Raw genomic sequence first — 22,941 nt, 5'->3', positions numbered from 1 at the left:
ATTACAGGAAATACTCAAGGGGTTGTTCTACCCAAAACAAAGAATAAAAGGTCACCAAACTATGAGTAAGATCTCCAGTACACTTACAGCATAAACTGGGATAATTTGTGACATTAAAAATATAAAATGGGAGGTAGTAAAGGTCAGAATTTCCAAAGGAGGGTGGATATCAGATTCATTCAAAAGAAAGGGGACTACTCTATATAGTAAACTTTTTTTCTCATTAACCTAATGGTAACTACATGCAAAAAGCTCAAAACTGAGATGCATAACTTAAAATAAGAGGAAACAGAGGACAGAGATATGAAATATCACCAAACAAAAAACAGCAGACAGAAACACAAAGGAAAATAATCAATGGAGACACTGAACTACCAGAAAACAAAAGGTAAAATGGCTATAGGAAATCCTCATACATCAATAATTACCCTAAATGTTAATAGACTCAATTCGCCAGTAGAAAGGCACAGAGTAACAGAGTAATCATAAAACAAAACCTAACCATATGCTGCCTTCAGGAGACACATCTAAGCTGCAAAGACAGACAGACTCAGAGTGAAAGGGAGGAAAACAACCCTCCAAGCAAACAGCATGCACAAAAAAGCAGGTGTAGCCATACTTATATCTGACAAAATAGATCTCAAGATAACAAAGACAAAACACTTCTCAGTATGTATACACCCAACCAGGGAGCATTGAAATACATAAAGCAACTGCCAACAGAACTAAAGGGAGAAACTGACAAAAACACAATCATGGTTGGGGACCTAAATACTCCATTGACAGCTCTAGACAGAAAATGAATAAATATGAGCCTTGCCCTGGCCGGGTGACTCGGTTGGTTGGAGTGTCATCCCATATACTGAAATGCAGGTTTGATTGCTAGTCAGGGCACATACCTAGATTGTGGGTTTGATCCCCAGTCGGGGCTTGTATAGCAGGCAACCAATTGATGTTTCTCTCTCTCTTCCTTTTGCTCTAAAATCAATAAACATACCCTTTCGTGAGGATTAAAAAACAATAAAATATCAGCCCTAAATGACACATTAGACTCAGTGAGCCTAGTTGATATTTACAGACTTGCATCCCAGAACATCAGAGTATATATTCTTCTCCAGTGCACATGGAACATTCTGAAAGATAACTGTATGTTGGGTCACAATACTAGCTTCAACAAATTTGAGAAGACTGAAATCATGACAAGCATATTCTCTGACCACAATGCTTTCAAATTAGAAAGAAACTGCAAAAATGAATTTAAAAAGACCAGAACTATGTGGAGGTTAAGAAAAATTACTGCATAGTGACAAAGGATGATAATACAATGTATGGAAACTTCTGGGATGCAGCAAAAGCAGTAATAAGTTGGAAGTTTATATCATTACAGGCCTATCTCAAGAAAGAAGAGAGAAACCATGTAACCAACATTACCTAACATTAAAGAACTAGAAAAAGAAGACCAAAAGCAAACCAAAGTCAGCAGAAGAAAGGAAATAAGAAAAATTAGAACAGAATTGATGAAATAGAGAATAAAAAGATTAAATAAAGAACTAATATAATAAAGAGTTCATTCTTTAAAGAGATTAATACAATTGACAAACCGCTAGCTAGACTCACTAACACACACAAAAAGGAAAAGACTCATATAAACAAAATCAGAAATGAAAGAGAAGTTACCACAGACATCACAGACATGCAAAGGATCCTACTAGAGTATTATGAAACATTATATGCCACCAAATTCAGTAACCTAAAAGAGATGGATAAGTACCTAGAAATATATAACATTCCTAGCCAGAATCATGAAGAAATGAAAAATTTAAATAGACCAATAAACAGTGAGGAAACAGGTAGTTCCTGAGAAAAAAGAACAAACAGTCCAATTTATAAAATGGGCAGGGGACCTGAACAGGTACTTCTCCCAAAAAGACATACAAATGGCCAACAGATACATGAAAAGATGTTCGACTTCATTAGCTATTAGGAAAATGCAAATTAAAACTGTGTGACACCACCTCACAGCTATTATAATGGCTGTTGTCAACAAGACTTGTAACAGCAAATGTTGGAGAGGTTGTGGAGAAAAAGGAACCCTCATTCACTGCTGGTGGGAAAGTAGACTGAGTCAGCCACTATGGAATATAGTATGGTGGTTCCTCAAAAAGTTAAGTATAGCCCTAGTTGGGTAACTTATTTGGTTAGAGTGTTGTCCTGATATACCAAGGTTGTGGGTTCGATCTCTGGTCAGGACACATAAAAGAAACAATGAATGCATCAGTAAGTGAAACAACAAATTGCTGTCTATCTCTCTCTCAATCTCAAAATCTCTCTCTCTCTCTCTCCCCCCCCCACCTTCTCCCCCCCACCCTCTCTTCTCTCTCCACCCCTTCTCTTCCCCCTCCTCTCTCTCAAAATAAAAAAAATTAAGAACAGAGTTATCATATGACCCATCAATCCCTCTTTTGAGTAGCTACCTAAAAAACTTGAAACCATTTATTCACAAAGATACAGCCTTTAGGGGTTTCTGGTTGCAATTGGGAAAAAGGTAAAATGAGTTGCTATTGTTCTGCATGATTCTGGTCCTCTATCTTCTTTCCTTATCTCTGATTTACTTTCTTGCATAGGGCTGAACAATACCACTAACCCGGTGACAAGAAGTTTGACCTGTTGAAGGCTAAAAAGAAGTCTGTTATAGCTATAGTATCTGATGGAATCCCCTGGTTCATTTGATCTATAATGCCCTCTTCTTCTAGTTCTTGAGCTCATCAACCTTATTCCCGCTCTGAGAGTTTTTACTTTTTCCTTTGATAGACATGTTCTCCCAGACTTTTTATATGGCTGAGGTGTTTTTATTTGTGACATCTCAACTCCTTGCAATTCTCCAGAGAGCTTTCTTGACTATCCTCTCTGAAAATTTTCTCCTCCGCTATTCTTTGCCTTCATTTCTTCCTTCTTATTTCCTACATAGCATGTATCACCATCAGAAATGAATTGTTTATTGTCTATCTTGCAGACTTTCTTACCCTCAACCTCCCCTTGCCATGATGCAAATTCAGGAGAGACTGATGTCTGATTTGTCCAACTCTGTCTCCCCAGTATCTAGAACAGTGCCTGGAATAAAGTGTGCATTTAGTAAATATTAGCTGAATAATAGAAGAATGAATAAATAACTAAGACTATAAAAATCAAATAAGTGCTTAATACACGAAGAGAAATCTGCTTCACTGGCTTAGAACAACTAAGACACACAAGGAACCAAGTGGGTGGATCTGAATCCAGTCATTTGTTCCACTTGAGTCTTTTAGTTTGATTTGGGGCACATTTCTTAACCCGTGTCTATTTCTTTATTTGCAAAATAGGTATATAAAGCTCATGGGGGAAAATGGTTGAATAATTCAGTGAATTATTTGCCAACTATGACTTAGAGTATTCATAGGTATATTGTGTGTGTGATTTGTAAAACAATGTAGTTACTGATGCCTAAAATTAGCTACAAAGTATACTTCTAAGGTTATACACTAAATGCGAGCATGATACTCACATTCCAGAGACCATCTTGTTCCTTAGACATGTCTGCTTTGCCAAGTTGGACATGCCATTTAATTTGATAAGGTTGGAATCTAACCTGTACGAATTGGGATATTTCAAGGGAGGAAGAACGACTGTGTGTGCAGGGACAGCAGGGCGTAGTTTGGGCTGCAGCAGTCTGCTACGGCGCCGCTTCTCCGCTCATTAAATTCCAGCGTATATTGGTTTGGGGGAGCTCTGACCTAATATCTTTTTCTTTGAGTTTAATAATTGTAGAATTTATGACACACTGTCCCTTCCAAGGAGTTTGTAGTCTTTCACAAGCTTTATTTACTCAAAACTTATGTTGCATAGTAGAAAGAAGAGGCATTTCTAGTCTAAAATAACAAAGAAGCTGAAATCCCTGGTAGGGATTAAATACACTCAGGAATTAATTTGGTAACTGAACTTGCCAGTTATAATTTGAAGCCTAATGAACTTTTCAGTGAATATTGATACCAATCATACTATGATTAAAAATATTAATCTTAATACAAAAATCATTACTCACCAAATAGCTGTTGTATTGTGTCTATGATGTACAAGGAATTTTTTTTGAGAAATTTTGCCTTCCTTTAATGTAGGTTCCTGCACTAAAGAACCCTGCAATCTTATTTACATCTTTAAAACTATTGTTAAAGAAGCATGGGAACTAGTTTGCCTCAAGTTCAATAAATTAAATTGCCTGGCATGATACAGAAAATCTCTGATAGAGCTGTGGCTAAAACCTAAGCATGCTGAAAATCAACAACATTCCCTGCCTTTGGTAGCATTCTTTTTATTACACAGTGTTTGCCTACACCTTTATTTTTCTCTCTTTCCATGTTGTGAGTCTTAATGCTTTATATTTGTTGAAAATAGTTTAAAAGGTCATGTGAAGGAAATAATTCTTTATATACCCTTCTACATTCTGTGTAAGCCCACATGAAGGCTTCCTTGTGTCTTTGGCATTTGTAGAAAAAATAAATAACTTGCAGGGAAATGTTAAGATTAATGTTTATTTTTATATTTACAACATATGGGGAATTTAAAGACAATTATTATGGTATATTACATTGGAAAATAAATATTCAATTTTATAATGTTAGATGAAGCTGTAAAAGCAGGTAGCTAGTATCAAATGTATATTTGTAAGTATGTGTGTAATGGTTAATAGTCTAGTTGTGAAGGTAGTTTTTGCAAATTACCTCCTTTGTTTGGAGCATGGCACTAGTAATCCCACTGTTGGATAATACAGGGCACATTTTTCAACTACCTTGTTATCCCATACATGTCTCTTAATATTTGGCATCTGCCTACTTTTGTACCTTCCTGTATTACTATTTGCCTCCACTCTTAATTTACTCCTTTTCTTTCTTTTTATTTTTTAATCCTCTCTCTATGATATGTTTTTATTGATTTTAGAGAGAGAGGAAGGGGAAGGGAGGGAGGGAGGGAGAGAGGGAGAGACAGACAGACAGACAGACATCTATGTGAAAATGAAACATTAATTAATTGGTTGCCTTCCATACACACCCTAACTAGGGACAAAATCTGCAACCTAGGTATGTGCCCTGACCAGGAATCGAACCTGCAACATTTGGGGGCTGGGACAATGCCCCAGCCAACTTAGCCACCTGGCCAGGGCTCAGGCTGTTCTTACCTATTGAATGTTTTCTGTGTATAGCAGTGAGTCTTACAAGTAAGCTTTGGACACCTTTTCTTTCTCTGATACATACCTTGCATATACCTATCTAGAGATTGTTTCTCTTTAACAATAGAAAGAACTCAGTCAGAACAGACTTTAAAAAAATATTCATGTTTCCAGGACTTACCTTAAGGTATCTTTGGTAGATGGGTGGATTTAAATAACAATATGGCTAAGAAGAGAGGTTGAACTATATGAAAGACTGGTTCCTTGTGCATAGCTTCTCCTCATGGTCCATAACTGCAGCATTGGTTCTTCCTTAACTTATTATCCTGTAGTGCTTGCCTTCTTGAAGTCTGGAAGAAAACAAATATATGATGTACACATCAATTACTAGAGGAAAATAGTACTATACAATAGTGTTTCTTAATTACAATGAATAAATAGTTTGACGAACTTACTTGTCCCTCCAAAGATTATAATCTACTAAAAATCACAGTTGGGTATTTAAACTGTGGGATTATTTAGAACCATGGCAAATAGGGAAGTAAAAACAGTTCTTAAAATTAAGCAAAACAATTGTCATATCCCAAGTCTACAAAAAGTGACCTTTTTCTCTCTATAAAAGGTGCAGCAAATATACCCAAGGAGATTGTCTATAATTATACCATTCTTTAAATTTTCTGAAATCCAACAAATAGCATATTATATTTTGCCAAAGGTAAATTAGAGCTTTGCACTGTCTAGTCACTATTTAAGAGGTTACATTTTGGTGCTTTAGTGCCTTATATAAATTCATTATTATGGAATCTAGAGGACAAACTGTACATGGAGGGGTAAAGCAATTCTATTAAGCGGTTCTTCATATTTTGGTTAAACCCCAGTCAGAGCTCTGTTCTCCTTTAGTACTTTGCTAGTAATTCTGCAGCTTCAGAGTGATGGCTGTTGAATTATAGGAGTAGTAGCATCATCAGACAGTCTTAAATTTGCAAGCAAAAGTTAATTGAAAATTTGAGGCTTATCCAGAGGTTTAAAAAATATTTTATCTTAGTTTTATTTAATACATGCATATTTATTTAGCTTCTTAATACATGTTGTTTCCAACCAAGTAAATCTATTTTCATAACAGATTATTTAAGAGATTTGGCTTATTTTTCTTTTTTGGTGAATGTGCCAAGTGTCTGTTTTCTATAAGACATGTGTCTGTTTCAACTTACTGTTTCATATGAGTAGTTTATTATCCAGATAGACCTTCAGAAATAGAATATTTGCTTAAGAGTTCTTATATATATGGTTGAGTACATATTTTAGAATGATTTGGGGTTTATAAATAGCATGTAAGATAATATTGGGAACATGTTAAGTATAACATATAATGCTTAAAAAAAAGGAAAGGAGAAAAAGGATGATAATATTCCAAGCATCTCCAATAAGGAAGTGAGTGGGTGGAACATCTTCAAATACTGATTTGGCTTCCCTCAGAATAGCGTTAATGTCTTTGTATTTAGTCGACTGAGGTTCCAGCCTTTACATTACCTGCTTACGTTTGTCCAGTCTCCCAAGTTTTATTAGTTTTTACAAATACTGCCTTGAGATTCCAACTGACTTCCACACGTTGACTTGTACCTTTCCACATTATGGGTGTGAATTTCCTGGGGGGCAGTTCTTTTATGTCTGGAATTCCTCAGAGTTTCCATCTGCTTTTACTTGACTTGTGGTCTTGAAGATCATGCTTGGCCCATGAGATGTTACAGTGTGCCGAGAGGATGTAGAGTTTTGTCAGCCAGTGAAATATGTCTGGGTTTTTTTTTTTCTTTCTTTTTTTTTTTCAGAAGCTTTCATATACTCCTCATCCTGTGTGGTCTTCACTTAACTGAATTTATATTTAACAGAACTACTCACTCTCTCTATCATCTTCTATGACTTGGTCTTTTTTAAGGAGAGGTGTGTGGAAGGAACATCTGGCCAAAAAAACTATAGTCTCGGTAATAAGAAAACTTGAACCCCAAAGCTTAAAGGACTGTTATATATGAATGTGCTTTAATATTCACAAATGTGTATTTTCTAATATGGAAGAGGATCATATTTCACATATGTATGACTCTCAAAAAATTCTCACGCCAACAGTGGACTCCAAGTTTATCTATGATCCAAATGACTCTTTTTTTGTTTGTTTTTAGGCACTACTACAGTCTTCAGTTAAGCAACAAGTAGAAGCTATTGAAAAACAGTACATTTCTGCAATTGAGAAACAAGCACACAAGTGTGAAGAGTTGCTAAATGCTCAGGTAAAAAAAACTGCACATCCATTATATATTTATACTTTTCTTCTGCCTCTCCTCCCCTGAGAGCTTTATAACTATTTATTCAGTTTCGTACCATTTACTTTCCATGGTGTATTTTGGAGAAAAAAATATGCTTATGTAAACTCAATGTTAAAGTTCGGGAATTTTATGATAGACTAAAAATAGGGCTGAAGGGCTAAAATGTGTAGGACGTCCTCAAATTAATAATTCTTATGTTAATTTCTGGGTTATAGCATTATTATATTAACCATATAAGAGAAGCAAATAGAGGACTATAAATGTGTTGTAGCATGTGTAATCATTTTAATGCTGTAAGACTTATAAATAATTTTTTAATTTCTAGAAGTATTTATGCTTGAGTTACCTTTTGTTGCATATTTGGCATTGATTTCTATTTGAGTTTTTCCACTGAATTTTTTTATTTTCTTGATTTAATGTCTTAAAGGCATTAAAGACATGACTAGCTGATTTACAGTAAACCATCAGTTAAAGAGCATTTATGGATGTGTCATAGTGTAAATAATCATGCAGGAAATTCTCAGCAACACTTCTGAATAACAAAACTTGGTAGGTGAAAATAAAATCAATTTTATTTAAAGGACCTATTTTGTATCATGGGAAGAAAATAAACTGAGAATTAGGAATAGAATTTATGTGTTTATTTATTTTTAGAGCTAGAGGAAGAGAGGGAGAAGGAGAAGGAAAGAAATATCAGTGTGTGAGAGAAACACTATTCGGTTACCACTCGCATGCCCCCAACTGGGGACCTGGGCTGCAACCCAGGCACATGCCCTGACTGGGAATCAAACCACGACCCTTTGGTTCACAGGCCGGCACTCAGTCCACTGAGCCACACCAGGCAGGGCACTGAGTGGAGATTTATAAATATGCCACTGCATCCCCAAGATAGGGGACAGTTCTATTCAATTTTTCAATGTCCTTTTGATAAATGATTTGAAAGAGGAAATGCTCAAGGAATTTTATAAATTTGATCTAACAAACTTTTTTGGGTGGTGAACTACTAGGTCGTCTCAGGTATAAAGTTGTGTGACTTTATAACAGAAAAATCACAGAGAAAAATTAAGGTCCTACAACTGTGAAAATAGTATAAGGTATGTATTAGCCCAGAACAAGGCTAGGTTATGCCCTGAACTCCCTGGCTTCAGATAATCAAGATTTATATCTCATTCATGCCAAACATACACTGAGGATCATCTTGGGGCTTGGTCTTATATTGTCCTAAGCCTAGGAAATCGCCTGATGGTGTCATTCCTACGTAAAACATGACCTGTTATTACTGCATAGTGAAAACAAGCCCAGTCAGATTTCCTACCAGTAATTCAATACTCTGGACTAGAAATGACACTTCCATTCCCAGTTTATATTCACAATGCCTCTTCCCTTCCCCCTGTCATAATGTGGCCAACTAGTGAGATCCTACCAGGAACCTAGAAGGGAGAGAGCAGGAAATTTTTGATAAACAGCATTAATCCACCATGGGAAATTCTCAGCAACACTTCTGAATAACAAAACTTGGTAGGTTTTGTTATTTAGCCACAGTTCTGCCCTTTCGATCACAAAATACTCAGTCTCCATTTCACAGGCAAATGTGCTTATCCTGTTGCTGTGAGTGAAAATCTGAAAGATCTAGCCAGCCACTGCCTCAAACTCAAAAGTCCAGATTTCTGGATGACAGGTAGTGAGTGAGGTACTGCAATTTCTACATTATCAAGTCCAGATATATAGTTCTTTTTGACCTGAAAAACTAGAAACTAAAATAAACATTGTTTACCGGTAGCAAATCTAGTATATAGTGGTGAGGCAAAGGTAGGGTATGTAATCACTCAGTAGCAAATATTAAAAATCAGAGATGCACAGCTATCACTAGTATGTAGCAATTCTAAAATTTCAATGGACAGATTAAATGAGAATCTCTGTGATAGCGATAGGATTGCTCTTTGATTTTCCATGATTTTCTTTTCAGGGTTTAGGAACACGGTCTCTAGTCCATTGTTTTTTATGATCTTGTAGGTTTTAAATTTTTTAGTGTCTTTGTTGGCTATATCTAATGTAGTATTAGAGAATATGCTATTTTTCTGTCTGCTTTCTGTCTACAGAAAATTGGGAGCCGTGGGTCATTTTAGATAGCAAATCGTCACAGTTCTGGGGAATGGTTCTTTTAGCTTCTTATTTAGCTTGTTATCTATTTGATTACAATTAGCTTCATTTAGCAAAGGCAAACTGAAACCACAGGTATTTCAGAGACCAGATGTGTTTATTTGCTTTCCGCCCTCCTGCCTGTCTGTCCATGTCTCTCTCTTTTCCTGGTTAAAAATAACTTCATTATCAAACCTGGTTTAATGAAATCCCAATGATCCCTTTTCCCCAAACTATTTAGTCCAAATGAAAGTATAAATAGTACACACAATCATAGGCCTATTGGGTCTTTGCTTGGAAAACTTTCACTGATTGAGTTAACAATGAGTATGGCTAACATACACTTGAGTTTTTTCCTTTATTTTTATTGTTGACACTTTTACAGATGTCCCCCTTCTCCCCCATTTTGCCTTCCTCTACCCAGCACCCCCTTCCTTTCCTCTGGCGGTCACCACATCATTGCCTGTGTCTTTGTGTGACCTGTACATCCTCTTTGGCTAATCCCTTCACTTTCTTTCATCTAGTCCCACCCTCCCCCTTCCCTCTGAGGCCTATCAGTCTGTTCATATATCCATGCCTCTGTTTCTATTTGGTTCATCAGTTTATTTTGTTCATTAAATTCCACATATGAGTAAGATCATGTGGTGTATTTCTTTTTCTGACTGGTTTATTTCACTTAGCACAATACTCTCCAGGTCTAACCATGCTGTCACAAAAGGTAAGATTTCCTTCTTTTTATAGCTGCAGAGTATACCATTGGCTTTAATACTTGAGGCAAAGCTGAATTTAGTTGGTCTTTGTTCCTCCAAGGTTTTCTCAATTGTTTCTTTTATTAATTGACCTTGGGAAGATGGTCATCTCTGCAAATCTCAATTTTATGAACTTTTTCTATTACTTGTAATTTATTGCTTATAAAGTATCTTTTTCTTGTGAAGTCAGTGCTAAACCTGTCACTTTTAAAAATACTCAATAATTTATTGTTAAATATAGCCAATACTAGAGCTAATAAATGAATTCAGCAAAGTTGTGGGTTAAAAGAGCAACATACAAAAATCAGTAGTGCTTCCATACACCTGCAATGAACCAATCAAAAAGGAAGTTAAGAAAGCAATTCAAATTAAAATAGCAACTTAAAGAATAAAATACATAGCAATAAATTTAACTAATAAGGTAAAAGACTTGTACCCTGAAAACTACAAAACATTCCTGAAATAAATTAAAGATAACCTAAATAAATGGAAAGTCATCCCATATCCATCAATTAGAAATATTTGGTGGTGAGCATTCAGGTCTACCACAGGACATTTAGAGGACCATAGGCAGCTTAGTACGATGAAATGCTATTAAAAAAACCGAATACTAAAAGGGGATATAGTTAATAAGTAAAACCATATAAAGTGTAGAAATGGTGATCCCACGCTGTTTATTTTTTCAAATCATATTTCTTGAGATGCCTTTTGAAATAACAGCTGAATGGTTCCTTAGGAATAATTTAGTTTTGATGTATGTGTGTGTGTCTTTCTCCTTCATATTTTTAGTTCTCAGACTAATTTGTACTGATGGTTATGTACTAAGGTTCTTGATGTAGGGAGCTTATTCCCATTTTTTTCCAGTATACACTATGCTGCAATGACTAAGCTAGCTCATATATTACCTCCCTTCCCCCTAATCTTTACTGAAGCACCCTACCTCCCCGCAAAAGGTTTGATTTTCAGGTCTAAAGCATTAATGCATTCAACAAGAGAAAATGAGTTTCTCATTTCTTTAGCAAAGATGTCTAGAAGTTAATTAGATGGACATAACCTTTGTTATTATTATTAACAGTTCAAGGTCTTGTAATATATGTTTAAAAAATTCCATGTGTACCAATTTATAGATAATAAGCAATATAAGAAGATACTCAGATACTCATTCACTGAGCTTTTACTAACAAATTTTTAAACTTATAATTTGAGAAGTAAAACCTGTTAGGTTTTTGAGATGGTTTATTTTTTTATGTTTCAACTTTGCTAGCTGTGGTGTTTGTTTGGTCAGACTTTGGTCTAGATATTATTGTGAAGGTATTTTGTAGATTCTATTAATGTTTGTAATGAGTTGACTTTAAGGATGGACCTCATCCAATCAATTAAAGGCATTAAGAGCAAATACTGTGGTTTCCTGAAAAAATAAATCCTTTTTCAATATTCTAACACAGAAGTCCTGTCAATTTCTAGCCTGCCCTAAGGAATGGTACTTGCTAGCTTCTACAATATCATGAGCTAATTTATTCAAGTAAATTGATCTCAGTTTCTCTCTCTCCTACTTCCCTCTTTCCCCGTCTCCATGTATTCCATTGGTTCTGTTCTGTGGAAAATCCTGTCTAATGTAGTCTGTAACATTTTATTTATTTTACTCATCTTTGAGATTATTGTGACTTTTTAAGGATGCTTAAGAACTTTGTCATGCTTTTCTATACATACATATTCTATTCATCTACCAGGTTTTGGCTAACTTGTTATATAGTTACAGAAAAAGTGCAAGAAAGCTGTATTTGAATCTGCGACTCTCATCACTTCTGTTGCTTTAGGACATGCCAAATGCATATTTAAATCTTATGACATATTAATTTGTATATGTAGATATTGAGGAATTCTGGCTGTCTCCATTGTGTATATCCAAAAGTAAGTGCTATAATTACATCTAAATAGTCAAAGTTAGTTTTCTCATAAATTCAAACAGAATTCATTCAGTTATGGTAATTAATCAGGTTTTGGTAATCATTTTTCATACAGTTATATAGGTAATAGGGAAAAGGGTAGGTATCACAATCCAAAGTTTGCAGGACTTAGTGATAGATATTTACTTGCTGCATTTTCTTTTTACTTAGTTATAAACCAGTAACAACACTAATTTTATTACTTGTATAATAGTTGTGGTGTTATTATTCTGATCCATTCTTAATATACCATCAGGATCACTTGAGTCTCACTTTCATAAAATAGGCAGAAAAAGTGTACCTTGGGACCAGTTATCTGCCAGAAAAAAACACCTTTTATTACCTGCTAATTATTGTCCCAAATGTATGTACTGATATGTTGGCAGATTGTGGCTAGCCATAAAATTATTTTTGTCTCTTACCACATACTTCACTTTTCTTTATTCCCTATATGTAATAAACTTAAAAGAGTGAATAAAGAAGTGAAATTGTAAATTAAAACCCACTACCCAGAAAATAATGTTACTTGCTATTTCTTTTTATATTCTTTGAGAAAATAGGCAGATTATCATTCTCATTTAAAATAATATATGTAATGTTTGCCTTAAGAAGAAAATCACAGAAAGAACCATCCTACTTATTGCTTGGGCAGAAAATTGCAATGATGATAAGGAGAAATTAGAACTTCTTAATTCCTGTGCAATTTTTTGTTCTCTGATTGCTGCCTATGTGTTTTTGTCCTTTCACAACTTTCCATCAATACAGAGACCATTCTTTTTTGACAGAGGACATGTTAAGGAAAACAGGAGCCCTAGCGTAGCAAAGAAATTGCTGTGCACCAGCCTGCTGGTGATGGGTACATAATTAGGCAACTGTGTAGGTGAATTGCGGTCAAGGAGCTTACAAATAAGAACAGTGAAACATGGCCTGTGATCTTTTGAGGATTCCCCCCCCCCCAAAAAAAGAGTGGGGGGTGGGGAGGGATGCTAAGTACTCTAGACTGAAAATGGAATAGTAATCTTAACTTTAAAGAAGAATGTTCACAAACTTGTGATTGTAACGATGGTTCCTGGCATGAGTCCAGGTGGACTGCTAAAGAAGGATGGTCGCTTCTGGAACCACACCGATTAGCTAAGAAAACACTGTCTGGCTGAACTTATACTTTTGGAATCTAGGCGAAGTCAGTCAGGTGAAGATTATCTAAGCTGTAACAAGTAAAGCCTCTCACAAGGTCATTGTGAACAAAAGTATGACATGTTTGAGAGAAAGGGCATTAGATAAGTAATTGGCTAAGTGGCCACACCAAATATGTAAATATGTGGATTAATATTCACTTAGAGAAATAGTCTAGAGTGAAATGCCACAGAGTACTATGGTTATCCTTATTTTGCTCCATGTTATCAATGATTTCAATGAAAATACAGAGAGGTGTTTGTTTTTTTTTTACTTTTGTGTATGAGGTGAGTTGTATTTAAAATGGTTTTTAGAAGCTGAAGTAATTGGGTTATACCCATAACCCAGTAAAATTCAAAAGGAATAAATATTAGCCTTTTGTACTTAAAACTTAAACATCAGTAGAGGATGAGGAGCCCAATTCAGCCATATAACATGTATTGAACATTTAGGGTTTTATTTAGTAAGTTTCAAAAGCAGATTTTTAAAACTAATATAATTTTTCTTTGGTATAATTGAAGTCAACTTTCCTAAGGGGGAAAAATAGAAGAGTGGAGTCCTACTCTTTGAACTTACAGCAGTTAGTTCCTTTTAGTACTAGGTGTCGTGTTTTCAAAAGATTATTTTCAAATTGGAACATAATTCATGGACAGTGCATAAAGGGTTGAAGGGACATAAAACATATACTATGAAGAAGAATTAGTGTAACTACTTGAAAAAAGTTACCTATCTTAAAGTTTGAAGTAAGATTAAGTATTCTTTAAGTTCATTTCTGGTTCTAAGATTCTGTGATTGTAGAAAGGGAGCTTGATTTGCATTTACTGGGCATCTGCTGAGTGGAGATCCAGACAGACATGGGCATGAGTATAGCTGACTTCATCATTCTTGCCTTAGAGTTTCCTTATTTGTCTAGATATGTAAATACTTTTTACTATACTTAAGGACATGATAAGAAAATATTTTATACTTATATATTGTTGGGCCATTTACATCAATCCTTATAGGGAATATTTTAAAAAATAAAATGATAAATAAAACAAAAACAATAAGCAAACAATGAGAATAGGAACCGAATTACAGAAATGAGATCACATGGAGGCTTGTCAGTGGGGAGGAGGAGCGGGGAGAATGGGGAAAAGGGTACAGGGAATAAGAAGCATAAATGGTAGGTACAACTAGATAGGGGGAGGTTAAGATAGTATAGGAAATGGAGAAGCCTTATATATATGACCCATGGACATGAACTAAGGAAGGGGGGAATGTTGGAGGGAGCAGGGTGCAGACTGGAGAGGAATAAAGGGGAGAAAAAATGGGACAACTGTAATAGCATAATCAATAAAATATACTAAGAAAACAAAAACAATTTCTATCTTTACTGACAACTTTTTTAAAAAACATGATTTTATTTCTATAAACCAATACCTTAGATATTTTCCTTCAAAAAGATTAACATTTTCTTTAAAATGTCCACTGTGGATAAAATTAATTTCTTGGGTAGAAACAATTTCTTGTGAAATACTTTTTATTGGTTTATAGAAGATATACTATTGAAAACAGATGGTAGAACTCATGGTAAAACAACTGCTTACTGTAAAAAATGTATCTACCCACTAAATTTTTTTGCTTTGAGATTTTTAAAATAGCATTTGTTCTGTTGTAAATGATCACAATTTTGATGAAAAGGGGACATGAGAAAGATCTTTATGCTTAATGGATTCTCTGTCATATAAACAATTTAATAATTCAGATTGGACAGCAGTTTATTATTTTTGGTGTCTTACAGTTAAAGCTCATGAATCAGAAATGTGATGGTGGGTGAAACATAGTTTATCGCTTGTATACTCAAAGCACAGCACTGTTTCAATGGCCACAAGGGTTATTTAAACCAAGTTCTGAAATGTTCTGCATTTAAATCCTCATCATTTGCACTACTTTCAAGGTCTGTTTCAAGAAATGCTGACCCATTACTTATTGCAAAAATTTTTTTCATGGATAGTTATGAGCTCTCCATTTATCCCCATCATGACCTAACCATTATTATAAAGCCTGTATCACTTGATTATATGAATGTCAGTGAAGGAGGAAATAAGTAAATAGGCAATGTGAGGACTGAAGTTCAGATTATGAAATTACCAGATTTGCCATAAGTAGCATGTCTAAAAAAAGCATGTACAATTACATTATGTAATAGATGCGTGCTCTCAGCATTTTACTGTATTAACTCATTTAATATTTATATTTCACTCTCGATGTTCCTGGAATTAAACAAATAGATTAGACTCCCTAGAATAGAACTATAAGAAGAGTTTGGGTTGTGCCCAAAGTAGTAATCCTTTTTTTAAAATTTTTTATTTTATTTTATTTTAATTGTTGTTCAAGTACTGTTTTCTGTCTTTTACTCCCATCCCAGCCCACCCTCCCAGCCCTCCCCACCTCCCTCTCATTTCCACTCCCCCCTCCTATTTTTTGCCCTTGTGTCCTTTATACTTGTTCCTGTAAACCCTTCCCCTTTTCCCCTGAAGAGGAAGGGTTTACTGTGAAGGGAGGGGGGCGGGATTTCAGGGCAAAATAGTAATCCTTTTATCTCTCCTCAGAATCACAAAAGGACCTGGAATAAATGGAAGGCTTTATAGTGGCAGCAGCCTCCAGCTGTTCCGTGTAGCTTCTTCTGTTTAGCCCACAATGCTGTACTATTAAAGCCCATAAGTCAGAGGCTGCCAGGAACCCACCTGTAGCCTAACAAAGTTAGGTTTATAAGGTTGCTGCACAAGGGATAATATATACCAAGGGAACTATGAACGTCTTGAAAAGGGGGAATAGGGAAGAGTATTACAGGACTTGGGGGCTAGAATTAGCCATAGAATGGTCTGCAGAGATTCATCAGAATGTATTTAAAAAATGGAACAATCTGTGATCTTTAGAACACATAAGTCTATCTAAAGTTACTGTTAGATTAGTTTGTTCTATGGTCTTATCTTAAGACACATGGATCTGAGTGGAGTGTTGTTAAAAGACTTGGCCTCAGATAGTCTGCTGTGCACATCGTGGCCAGGTCTGGCACAATTTACTTATTTTGTGACTCAACTGTGTTTTGCAAAATGTGGTTTTTGTTTCCACTGAGAGGTCTCCCTCTTGGGTTAGTTGTCAGTAATACTGTCTTTTACTTGATCAGGATAATTGTAATCTTTTTTCGACTTAGCCTTAGTTCATCAGTTCATGGCATGCTATCCTATTGGGTTTTGCAAAGCCTCTGTTGTGTGTGTACATACTTGAAATTTTTATCCTTATCTCCCAGTTTTCATCCTGTCTTCTCTGTCATTGGGGGGCCAGTTTTAATATGTGTCCTTTTTTGTGATCTCTGCAATATTGTGTGCATTTATTATTATCTTACAAAAATGGTATTGTGTATAGAAATCATGCTATTTCCAACTTTTTCCCACTAAGGTCTATGCTTGTAAAATCCACTAAACATTATACTCATAAATTCAACATTTCTGCTATGTGTGCATGATTTCCTGTTTTAACATCTTTCTGTTATTATGTGTAAATTTAATTCACTTTGCTAAATTGTAGACTCAATAGAATGAATCCACCGTATTTTTTTCTACCTACTCTCCCATATGGGCTAGTTGACTTTTAACTCTTCACCAGCCCAATAACTTTTGTGTGTTCTTATAGTTTAGTGCAAGAAAAGAAAAAGGTTTTCTATCCATTTGTCTATCAGTTGTCTATCATCTGCATCCAATAAGGTGATTGCTGTATGACAGGCTCTGCATGTATTTAAATATTGCAATCCATTCTCCGGGATGGCAGTGACGGACACAGTCCTACCGGCACTGCGCAATTCCTACATCCTCCAAAGACTCGACATTGTCCAGCTTCTGATTTTCCCTCTTTTAATAAGTGATGCCTCAATCTTAATTTGCATTTCATTTCATAAAATTGTTAATTTGAGGAATTATCTTTTCAGTAAATTGCCTACTCATTAGTCTTTTTAAAATTGAGGTTGATCTATATTTTGTGTCAATGTGCAGGTGGTTTTTGTTCATTTAATTATTAATCCCCAAAGGGCTTTATACAATGAATTTCTCTTATCTGTAAATAGAATACTAACTTTTTTCTTAGTGTCTATTACTAAACAAAAATCCCTAATTTTGATGTAATCCAATTTTTCAATTTTTGCCTTAGGATTTGTACTAAGTTTCTTTAAGGATTCCTTTGGTATCCTATAGCCAAAGGTTTACCTGTACATTTTTTTCCTACTACCTTTATGATTTTATATTTCACATATTTGTATTTTATCTCTGTAGAGTCTGACTTTGTATGTAATGTTGGATAAAGATCCAGTACCCATTTGTATATTCCTGCCTAAAATGAGCCACTTTTCCTAGTAGCACACAGAGCAGCATCTGTTTAAAAACCTGTATGTGATCTTTCAGGCCTGACTGTAGGCAATTGCAAAGGTTTACCCAGCAAGCTTCAGGAAAAACTACTCTTCCCTCGGTAGACAGGTAAACTATGAATGGATCGTAGCCTGAAGGGAGTTGCATTCAAGTACTCAGGCCCCACTGGCTGGCCATGCTCTTCATATAGCTGCATTCCTAGCTCAGGGGTCTACATTTCTGTTTCTCTTTATCTGAGACCTTGGGCAGAGGTCTGCTTGAGGCATTTCTGCTTAGGCCTTCTTATTGGGAAGACAAGAGAGAAACCTGAAAAATACTTCACCCTACTCTGATTCAGTATTCAGTACTTTCCCACTCCTCCTCCTGCCTGCCTCCTAGGGCCCATAAAATACTGCCAGAGACTTTTGTTCAGGGTTCCCACAGCAGAGAGATGACTCCCCCTTCTGTGCTACTTCATGTGGCCTATGTCTGTGTGCAGTTCCACGGGGGTGGGGGGGTGGGGGGGGTGGAGAATGGAACAGGGAGGAGTCAGTGCTTCCTCAGTCGTTAGCCACTTGCTTATACAGAAAGTGATTAAAGGCTTCTCTGCCACTTTCATTTTGGCTTATTGTGGCTTAGTCAGCAATGCCCACACCCAAGAGCTTGCTCTTTCCAGTTCAGCTGAGCTCCTGACAATACTAAGGTGGCATTTTCAGAGTCCAGTTTTTGGACCAGAAACTTCAATACCAGTATCACTTGGGAGCTTATTAGAAATGCAGATCTCTAGCACTACCCCAGACTACTGAATCATAAATTCTGCTCTGGGGCTCTTGAATACTCCAGGTGATTCTGATACACACAAAAGTGTGAGAACCACTTAACTAACAGTGTACCCTTAACACATTCTATTCTGGCACCTCTGTATCCCATATTAAGTTCCTATATATTACGTGGGTCTGTCTCTGAGCTCTCTGTTATGTCCCATTCATTCATCTGTTTGTTCTTGTATAAATACCATACTGTTTTTCTTACTGTGTTTTATTACTGTGTGGTGGAATCTTATTATGTGGTATGACAGGTGTCTTTTTTTTCTTTCCACACTAAAGATTTCAATCCACTTTTTAGCTTGCATGATTTCTCAAGAGAAGTCTACTATAAAATTTATCCTTTTCCTATTATAAGTAGTTTTATTTACAACTTTTTGTTTTTTTGCCCTGGCTTTTGTTCTGTTCTTTTCCTTTGATTTTCTGTTGAGTCCAATGCACATAGGTGTAAGTTTTCTGGTATTTATCTTGCTTGGTTTTCTCTGTACTTCCTGGATCTGTGATTTCATGTTTGTTACTAATTTTAGAAAATTCTTGGCCATTATTACTTCAAATATATCTTTTTAATTCTTATTCAAATATATCTTATTATTTCAAATGTTGTACATATGTTATACCTTATAAAATTTTCTCACAGTTTTTGTTCTGGTCTGTGTTTTTGTTATGTTTCCTCTTTGTGCTTCAGTCTCTGGAGTTGGTATTGTCTGTCTTCATTTTCATGATTCTTTTCCTTGGTTGGGTTGACTCTACTGATGCGCCTGCCAAAGGCATTCTTCCTTTTTGTTTTGATTTCTAATGTTTACTTTTGATTCTTCCTTAGAGTTACCATCTATATATTATTCATCAATTGTTGCATGTTATCTGCTTTTTCCATTAGATTCTTCAACATATTATTTTTATTTTAAATTTCCAGTCTTATAATTCCAAAATCTGTCATATGTAAATGGGTTTTGGTGCTTTCTTTGTTCCTTCAGACTGTTTTAGCCATTTAGCATGCCTTACAATTTTTTAAAAGGTGACTTTGTAAGTATGTATGATGGCAAATGCCTATGAGATTTATTAAGATCATTTTGCAATATATACAGATATGAATTGCATTGTATACCTGAAACTAATATAATGTTACATGCAATTATACCTCAAAATATGATTATATTATACTATGTAATAGGAATCAAGGTGAAAGGCTTTTAGTGGAAAGATGTGTTATTTTGACAAGAGTGAGCGGCTGTGTCTAATATTACTGGTTGTAAGGCCCCAGAGGATTAAGATTCCTAAGAGTCCTTGTTTCTGTCTCCCCTGTCGCCTTTGGCTTCCCTAAGCACCCCTCCTTAGGTAGAGCCTGCATCTCACAGCTTCCTGCTGCTATCCACTGTTATATGAGCACCCTACTGGCTTGGTCATAAGGTGCTGGTGCCGGGAAGCATGCTATTATCTTAGGACGAAATCTTTGTCTTTTAGTGGGTTCAGTCCTTCACAAGGTTTCTTGGCTCCCCTAATAGCTGGAGGAGGCTATTGGAATCTTGGTAATACCTTTCCCCCAGGTAGAAGGTTTTATAAGGTTTTTTTCAAGTTTTTTTATTTACAAAATAGCCTTTGTTATTGACAATGCTCTGAGCATAATTCTTAGTGGTTACTTTTTCTACTCCTTTTGCCAGAGCCACAAGGGGAAAATTTTTGGCTTTTCACATTGAGATCCTGATCAGATCTTTGGGTGGGAGAGGGGAGGCAGGGGAACTCATAAGAGTGTAGGGAAAACTCTCTATGACTGCAATTTTCAACCTTTTTAATCTCATGGCACATATAAACTAATTACTAAAATTCTGTAGCACACCAAAATATATATATTTTTTGTCTATCTGACAAAAAATATGTGTAATTTTGATTAATTCACATTGGACAGCTATCATTGTGTTGGCTGTTGTCACTTTTTAATTTTACAGTCTTAGGGAAAAGAGGTCAGTGCCCCTGACTAAACAGGCAGGTACTGCATGTTTTACAAAATTCTGGCAGCACACCAGTTGAAAACCACTGCCCTGTGACATCAGCTCTCAAGAGTCCTTACTCTCACACTTATCCTCACTCAGCCTCCAGCACTTCCTCAAATTTATCATTTCAGTGTTCCTATCAGTTTATGTCCCCAGCAGCTTCTGTTCTAGGTATGGAGATCCTGGCTGTGTCTCACTGGATTTTCCTGTCTCTGAAGATTTTGGGGTGGCTGTTGGCCCCATAATAGTTCTCTGATGGGTCTGAGGCACATCATTGGTCTTGGCTGGTCCAGCTTTTTATTCTTCTTGAGAATTGGAGTGATATGCCAGAGCTGAAAGTAGAAGTGTGAATATATGTTTTTATTATCCAGTTTACAAATGTGTTTTATCCATCAAAACCTTCCTTAGATTAAAAACATCTGTTGGAAACCTTCCTTATAATTAAGACTAATAAGGTCATAGTGACTGTAGTTGGAGTGGGGATGGGATGTCTAGTTCTCTGCAGAACAGAATTTGAAACCTGCTGGTCCCTTCTATGAAGTGATCAGGTGCATGACTAAACCCCTTATGAATATTCTATTGGTTTTTGCCAAACACTCTGTCTTTTATTCATCTTAGTACTTAATACTGTGTTTTGAATTACATAATGTGCTCACTCGTCATTTACAGTGTTTGTGTGCCCTTATATACTTCATAGAAATATAGTTTATTTGAGAGGGAAGTGGAGTGTGTCGTATAGTAGAATATGTGTTTTATGTGACTGTAGAAAATAAAATGATCTGATAGAAAGAAATGATCCTTCTCATCTATGGAAAATGTTTATCTTGCATATAGAAAAGACAAGGGGCATTTTTTTCTACACTTTTTTTCTCTAGATGGATGTATAATCTTTAAGAAAACTTGTTAAAAGTGTTTGATGGGATTACTTTATTTCCTACCTACAAGATATTAAAAATGTGATAAGCTTTCCCAAGGTGTTATTCACCAAATCTGCATTTCATGTTAATTATAAGGTTTGTGTGGGAAAATTGTTAGACCTTTCTTAAGTCTTCCAACAACTTCGGAGTCTTAAAAGTCTCGGCTAGATTTTGAGGAGTGGGGCTGGGAGTCTGATATATAATTCTTTTTATTGACTTTTCAACTTCTGTCATGTTATATATGCTTATGACCTGTTTTTCAACTGAACCAGTAATTTAGTCCATTACTGGTCTGTGTAAATCTTAGCCACAGCTATTTCCCAGGGTGGTTTTGGGTCTAACGAGCGGTTGGTGTTGATGTCCAGCAGGAAATCTTGCAAACCAGACGATGAGTGTGGTTCGAACTGTAACCTTGTTAAAGCATTGGTCAGGTTGCACTTAGGAGAGTTATTTAATTAGTGTCCCAATAATATTTGTGTACAGTTTTTAGGTGACCACTGCTTTTTTTTTTCTTTCATCATAGTTCAGAAAAAGACAGTTGCCTGTTGTTATCAGAGTCAGGTATTAATTCAAAACTCTTTTTTAAAAGATATCTTTAAGCAGTTGTTTTAATAACTGGTAGAACTTCTCTTGAACACTAGTATCTATAATGTCATAAACTTAAATTGAGAGCTTTCAGTAATTTAGGCACGGTATTTTTAAGTTTTTTTAAAATATAAGAACATTCTCTGCCTTCAAGAAACTGTTAGACTTGGTACCGGAGACTGATGTAAAATGAATTGTAATGCAAAACAAACACAACACACCGGCGATGGAAACAAACTGCTGTGCGGCCACAGGTGAGGGGGCAGGACGTGCCTCCTGCGTGTCTAGGGACCAGCTCAAAGAAGTCGAATTTTGGTGGGCATGAAAGACTGGCTTTTGACTTGAAGAGAAAGTGTATTGTAAGTACATAGAAATAGTCTGTGTTCAAAAGTAACTTACTTATAATGTATGTGTATTTTTTTAGGTTTATTGATGCATATATCACATACAGTAAAATCTACCCATTTTAGGTGTACCACTTTTTGGATTTTGACACTTAGTGTTGTAACTGCTACCTAAATCAAGATTTAAAAACATTTTTGTATCTCCCAACCCCCAAATTCCCTCATGTCCTTTGTAGTCAATCTATACAAGTATTTTTAAGGTATATTAAGTAGAAATTTTGAGTTAAAACTTTTTGTTTTACATTACTGATACCGAATAATTTCATCCTGTCTGGGGTATTTTGCCAGAAATTTCTTTTCTAGCTTTCAAATTTGT

At 35.7% G+C, this 22,941-nt stretch overlaps 1 protein-coding gene across 3 annotated transcripts in view; it reads left to right on the top strand.

The window, feature by feature from the left end:
• Positions 1-22,941, top strand: part of CCDC91 (coiled-coil domain containing 91) — a 270,362-nt gene that overhangs the window by 166,746 nt on the left and 80,675 nt on the right. For all 3 annotated transcript variants that reach the window (XM_028532813.2, XM_036019212.1, XM_036019213.1), the window contains one exon: positions 7,375-7,482. In XM_028532813.2, the coding sequence (XP_028388614.1) occupies positions 7,375-7,482 (108 nt within the window). The remainder of the gene's footprint in view (positions 1-7,374; positions 7,483-22,941) is intronic.

The sequence above is a fragment of the Phyllostomus discolor genome, chromosome 2 (assembly GCF_004126475.2).
Source record: "Phyllostomus discolor isolate MPI-MPIP mPhyDis1 chromosome 2, mPhyDis1.pri.v3, whole genome shotgun sequence".
Classification (NCBI taxonomy): domain Eukaryota; kingdom Metazoa; phylum Chordata; class Mammalia; order Chiroptera; family Phyllostomidae; genus Phyllostomus; species Phyllostomus discolor.
Note: the sequence above shows the minus strand (reverse complement) of the source record. Positions and strands in the feature narration are given on the sequence as shown.